We start from the raw sequence: 6,244 nt of genomic DNA, 5'->3' as shown, positions 1-6,244 counted from the left end.
CTTCTTCCATACTTCTCTCTCAGACGTCATCTCACAAGTAACATTCTTTCTAACCATAACGTCTTTCACACAATCCATCCATCGTTTCTTGGGTCGTCCCCTACCTCTATATCCATCCACATCCATACTCAAAACCTTTCTCACAACATTCATGGTGGTAGGGTTTTGTGCAAGCCCGTCTGGGTAGGTACCACCCACTCATCAGATATTCTACCGCCAAATAACAGTATACTGTATTGTTGTATTCCGGTTAGAAGGGTGAGTGAGCCAGTGTAATCACAGGCACAAGGGACTTAACATCTTAGTTCCCAAGGTTGGTGGCGCATAGGTGATGTAAGGAATGGTTAATATTTCTTACAGTGCCTTTGTCTATGGGCGGTGGTGACCACTTACCATCAGGTGGCCCATATGCTCGTCCGCCAACCAATACCATAAAAAAAAAAAAACATGGTCCTCATTCCTCCGCATAACATGCCCATACCAAGACCAAGACGTTAGGAAATTATAATGCTGAATCAAAACCTTATTCGTTGTCTTTGAAAATTAGTGTTTATTCTGTTGTCTTATATTGATGCTATCAGTATCAATATCATGTAGTGCAAATTATAAATACTCTCTTAAAATATTAAAATACCATCGTGGTATATAACATTTATAGAAAAGAGGTCTTTTTCACTTACTGTAACATGTAACTTGTTTTAAGAATATAACAGCATTTTTGGTTACAATCGAATTTGCATTAACTATGTAAATTGGATCTCATAATCTATGTGTTTTTTAATATAATTAATATAATTATTACATTAATGAATTATATAACATTTCGTATCTATAATGGTTTCCGGTGGACTTTGTCGCACGTTTGTCTGAGGTTATCGTTATGTGTTAGTAGTGGTAACTTCAAAAAAACAATTGGTATACATTGTTAGTTTTATTATAACTATAACTTATACAAATAAATGTATCCATACCTTTTTTAGCTCTTAAGCGACATATTTGTAAACTTGACCTAATTGAAGTTAACGATTTGATTTAATTTTTCAAGAACTTGCAATTTCTTATTAGAATAAGTATTTAAATATAGACCCTATTTAGTACTTATCTTAATAATAAAATTATTACAGATTGTGGTGATGTGGAATTTAAACAAAGTACTATGATTTATAAAGACAATTTACTTTCTCAAACATTTTAATTTTAAAATAATTGTAAATTCATAATATAATATTATAAACAATTTACATACGGCACATTAAAATACGCGTAAGTTTTATATAAGCTAAATTACTATAAACCCAAAACACTTTGCTAGATAATAAAGATAATTTGGCATTCGTTTCTTTCTTCCACAAATAAATAATTTATCTTCCTATTTTCGGATACTACCTATATTAATTGTATAAATTCTTTATTTGAATTGACAAGTATCCGAGTTTATATTAATTATCTGTTTTAAAAATTTGTTTAGTTTTGTCTGTGTAAAGTATGTATCTAGAAAAGCAAAAAACTAGTCTTTCGAATTGTCAATCATTGACATTTACACTATTCATTATATCAATGTTGTAGCAGGTTTTTTGTGCAAAATCCCTTCACTGATTAAAAATTAATAACATTCGGCGTTAAGCCTTCAAGTAAGTAATAGGCATAGATGGTTAGTAAATTATTGACTGCCGTTTTTTTAGCTTTAAAATGGCCTTGAAAAGTAGGCTTTTTTAATGTCTCATTTGGACTTAATTATAAATATAAATAAAATTTATCTTATATTTATACTTATGTTACAGATTTTGATGGATCCCTGGGGTTGTGAAATTGTAGATTCGACAGTTGCTTCAGAATTCGAAGACGATTTTAAACCAGAGAAGAGTGATAAATTAGCAGACTCGGCGGACTATCTTGCAGTACTGGGTAATGATGTTGTTTTCTAATAGCTTTATCAGTAACACATGCTTGTGAAGTTATTATATCAATTGTTTTAATTATAAGGTTATCTAAGGTTCATTACACAGCTAAATTGTTGTCACATTGTGAAATACCGCAATAATTAACGTACGTTAAATTGGTTACTTTTTATTACATTTAAAATTTATCAAATATCTCAATTAATAGTATTATATATTTAATTCCAGAACGGAAACTTAAGGCACTTAAGAAGAAGAATAAGGTTGTAGAAAATTTAGCAGCATATAGAGCCGACTGTATTGACAGATTAATGAGAGAAGGCTGTGATTTAGATCCAGTAATCGGTGACACTGAAGCAGAGAAGCTGTTGCAGGAGTGACTTGTTGATTTAAACTCTGTAAGTAACCATGGCTTCATCATCATCTAACATAGACTTGTCCGGACCATCGTTCTGTGTTGTCACTGGTGCGTCTCAAGGTATAGGTAGAGCCATTGCTGTGGAAATATCGAAACATCTTGGACCCCAATCGCTCATGTTGCTGTTGGCTCGTAAAAAGCAAGAACTTGCTGTTACTGCTAGTCTCTGTGAGTCAGACAAGGTTAAAGTCTTGTACAATTCTGTTGATCTCTCCACTGCTTCTGAAAAAGAAATGAATCAGATCCTCAAACAGGCTATAGGTGGTCATGAGCCTACTGACTTCTCAAACTGTCTGATTTTCCATAATGTTGGTTCACTTGGTAACTTGGCAGTGGAAACATCACGGATGGAGAACATTGAGGAGTTTAGAAAATACTATGATCTGAATGTGTTTAAGGTAATCTCCCTAAATACTCAGTTCCTCAAAATTTTTGAGGAAATTGAAGACAGGATTATTATTGTTAACATAACATCACTTTGTGCGATCAAGCCAATGGGAGGTATGGCCTACTATTGTAGTGGAAAAGCTGCTAGAGAAATGTATTTCCGAGTCTTAGCAGAGGAAAAGAAACAGATAAAAATACTGAATTACTCCCCTGGGCCCGTGGAGACAGCTATGATTGACAATGTGCTGGAAGAAGCTGTCAATGAAAATCTGAAAGATGTTTTTCAATCGTTCAAAAGTCAAGGCACATTGATAAAACCAGAGATCACAGCAAAGAAGTGCATGAAGGTTTTACTCTCTGGAAAATTTGCTCCAGGAGAACATGTTGACATCTTTGATGTTGAATAAATTATGATTATTAAAAGTTACTCTTTAAAAATGAATCTTTCCAATTTTTTAAGTCTTGAATATCTTGAATGTGGTAAATTTTTGTGATTGTTATTATATTAAAAATTATATAATATGATGCTTGACAGTTGTCATTGAATCTCATTCCTAACATGTTCTTGTTGAATAGAGTAGCATTTTTAACAAGTTGACTATTATATTTGTAATTATCAATATAATTCTAATAACATTCCATTATATGTGTGTCTAATGTATGTGCTTAAAATATATTTATGAATGCAATTCATATTATGAAATAAATGCTTGAATTTGAATTGTGTTTTCAATGTCCCCCCTTTTTATTAATATATGAGTTACATTCATAAGTTTTTTTTACCCTATTATTGTTTTTTTTTTTGTTTTGAACTCAACAAATAATTTATGGTGTAATGTTGTCATTCTATTGCGAAAGTATTAATTGTTGTTTCAATATTGAATAACCTTAATGTAGGTTAATGATATTGTTACCTTGACCCTCATACTCAATCATGTGCTAGTAGCTAGTAGAAAAATAACTCGACAATTAAACAAGTTAAGTCACAGAGACTAGTGAATTGAGGTGATTTTAATTTAAATGCATAAACATTTTAAAATTTAAACCAGGAACAAATTATATATCTTAAATTGATATGATTAATTATAATTTAACTTTTCAGTTAGATTTTTTTTTGTTCTATTTTTTGTTTTTAATGTTCCAGATGTTTCCAGAATGGCGGGTAGGAAAAGTCTATTCATTTTCCTAATGAACTTGGCTTGGAAGTGTCGATTCAGCATGCCGCTACTGCTCAGTGGTACTGTAGCACTTCTCGGCCAAGCTTGGATGTTTCAAATAAGAGTCCATACTGTGAATAGGTTGCATGAAAATGAGGTATTTATGATAAGTTTTTATATCATATAATATTGACTGCATATTTAGGTAATATCACAAATAAAATGGACTAAAAAGCTTTATATTGAATGCTGGGCTGCTGGGCAAAGGCCTTCTCTTCCTTTGAGGAGAAGGTTTGGAGCATATTCCACCCCGCTGCTTTAATGCGGGTTGGTGGAATACACATGTGGCAGAATTTCTTGGATAGTAGACACATGCGGGTTTCCTCACGATGTTTTCCGTCACCGCCGAGTACGAGAAGAATTATAAACACAAATTAAGCATATGAAAATTCAGGGATGCTTGCCTGGGTTCGAACCAGAAATCATCGGTTAAGATGTACGCGTTCTACCACTGCGCCATCTCGGCTTTATTGAATACTTATATTTGTATAATTAGGAATGAATGAATGAATGAAGAAAATGATTTTTTTTGTAACAGCTTTACCAGCTCTGTGGCATTGTCCTTTGTTTGTTTGACACGTTTATGCAACAAAAAATAAAATACATTCCTTCTTTAAATTTTGTATTATTATCGGTTGTGTAGCTTGCATTGATTATGTATATTGTAGAGTTTTTAAATTGCTATAACATGATATAAATACATAGATACCCAATTTATGCAGACTACCAAAAAAAAACATCCAAATGATAGGGTCAATTGAAAAGTGCAGGCAAAGGGTACAAAAACAAATCATGTAAAACATAATTATACATCTAAAATCTAGATAGAGTATCACACTACAAAGTATCTAAAAAATGGAGCCCACATTATTGTCTTGATGTCGTGATAGCTTAACACTCGTCAAACGTCATACTTACTACTAATGTCATGACCTTAGTGCCTAACTGTTGGCTTCTAGTTTTTGCTATCTAGGCATAATACAAATAGTATTTATACTATTTTATACTCATTTATTTTATATTGGGAAAACGCATACATTTAAATTTCATTTTATAATGAGAAAATAATGTATGATATTTGAGATAATAAATAAATTTTAATTTACAGCTGGCATACTACAATGAAAATGACTTCGATGACGACGATTCCTGGGAGACAGAGTCCACAGATTCTTGGGAAACAATTGTGGAAGAGGTTGCTTACGGTTGACAGTTTCATAGACAACATATACTTTATTATATGTTAAATTTGAATTTAGAATTCAAAACACGTCTTCATAGCAAAATAACAAATGAATGAATGAAAGTTGTAACTAGATACGCTCAATATTTAAGAAGGATGGACCGTGTTCGTGGCCAATATATTAATTGTAATGTGATTCGATTAAATTATATACAAGTTAGTTTATCATAATAAAATGATATTTTAATAAATCGTCGTCATTATTAAACAATTAAAAATAAAAAAGTACAATTAAAAGCAATAATAATATTACTTATGTATATTAAATATAATTAAAAAATATATTTTTGTAGCTTTGGCGTAGCGATTATATTCTAAAATTAAAATTAGCGTTTTAGGTAACTTTTTTTTTTCAATTTTATTTTAGTAACACATGACACATCAGCTCAAGAGTATTCAATATCGGACTTTTGAAATAGAGGGCAGACGCCGTCAATCTATTTCAAAAACAATGAACGTTTGTATGTTTGTGCTGTAATGCGTTCTTATATCCGGTTATGATGAAACTTTGGTGAGTCGTAGTGGTCCAAAAAATAAGGATTTTGTTTGTTTGTTCGTGAATATCGACATTTTATATTGTCTCTTATTCTTTAGTTCTGATATAAAAATATGTGACTATGAAGGCCTTATGATGCTGTCAATATTTTATCACAGATTATTATCATTATCATGAACAGCCCAATTAAATTTATAATTGCAATAAATTGTTTTTATAAATTTATTTGTTATGTGTAAATATAAATGCTCAAACATCACATTTATGTATTTGTAAAAACTGAATATATGAATAGAATTATTAGTATATATTTTCATTTCTATTATGGTCCATAACTTTCGGATTTGTATATAATCTAAATAAAATTTCTGACGTTACAAAATTGATACAGAGCAAAAAAAATAGGTAAGGTTTTTAGTGTGGCTACACTGTAAAAAATTAATAACAGAGGAGGTATAGTGTTACTATGAATTTATAGATATATTATTTAAATATTATCAAGGTTTAGATCTGGTTAGTTGTTACTGGGAAATTAAAAAAAAAATTATGACTACTAAAATATGAATTAAAGCGTGGATCATTGTG

At 31.0% G+C, this 6,244-nt stretch overlaps 1 protein-coding gene across 2 annotated transcripts; it reads left to right on the top strand.

Moving 5' to 3' along the window:
- Positions 1 to 1,989: 1,989 nt before the first annotated feature.
- Positions 1,990 to 5,396, top strand: LOC125070033 (sepiapterin reductase). Of its 2 annotated transcripts, XR_007119866.1 has the most exons (4): positions 1,990 to 2,046; positions 2,127 to 2,296; positions 3,848 to 4,017; positions 5,029 to 5,396. XR_007119866.1 is itself a non-coding variant. In XM_047679704.1 (2 exons), the coding sequence occupies exon 2, from the start codon at positions 2,307 to 2,309 to the stop codon at positions 3,108 to 3,110; it is 804 nt and encodes a 267-aa protein (XP_047535660.1). In that variant the 5' UTR covers positions 1,990 to 2,046; positions 2,127 to 2,306; the 3' UTR covers positions 3,111 to 3,424. The 2 variants fall into 2 exon arrangements, 1 of the variants encoding a protein (XP_047535660.1); XM_047679704.1 differs by lacking the exons at positions 3,848 to 4,017; positions 5,029 to 5,396 and having other exon boundaries at positions 2,127 to 3,424.
- Positions 5,397 to 6,244: the final 848 nt, after the last annotated feature.

This window comes from Vanessa atalanta, chromosome 16 (assembly GCF_905147765.1).
Source record: "Vanessa atalanta chromosome 16, ilVanAtal1.2, whole genome shotgun sequence".
Classification (NCBI taxonomy): Eukaryota; Metazoa; Arthropoda; class Insecta; order Lepidoptera; family Nymphalidae; genus Vanessa; species Vanessa atalanta.
This window is presented reverse-complemented; position numbering and strand designations above follow the sequence as displayed.

What these genes read in the sequence shown, in the direction of transcription:
- LOC125070033 (XM_047679704.1), top strand. Translation starts at nt 2,307, where the DNA reads ATGGCTTCATCATCATCTAACATAGACTTGTCCGGACCATCGTTCTGT.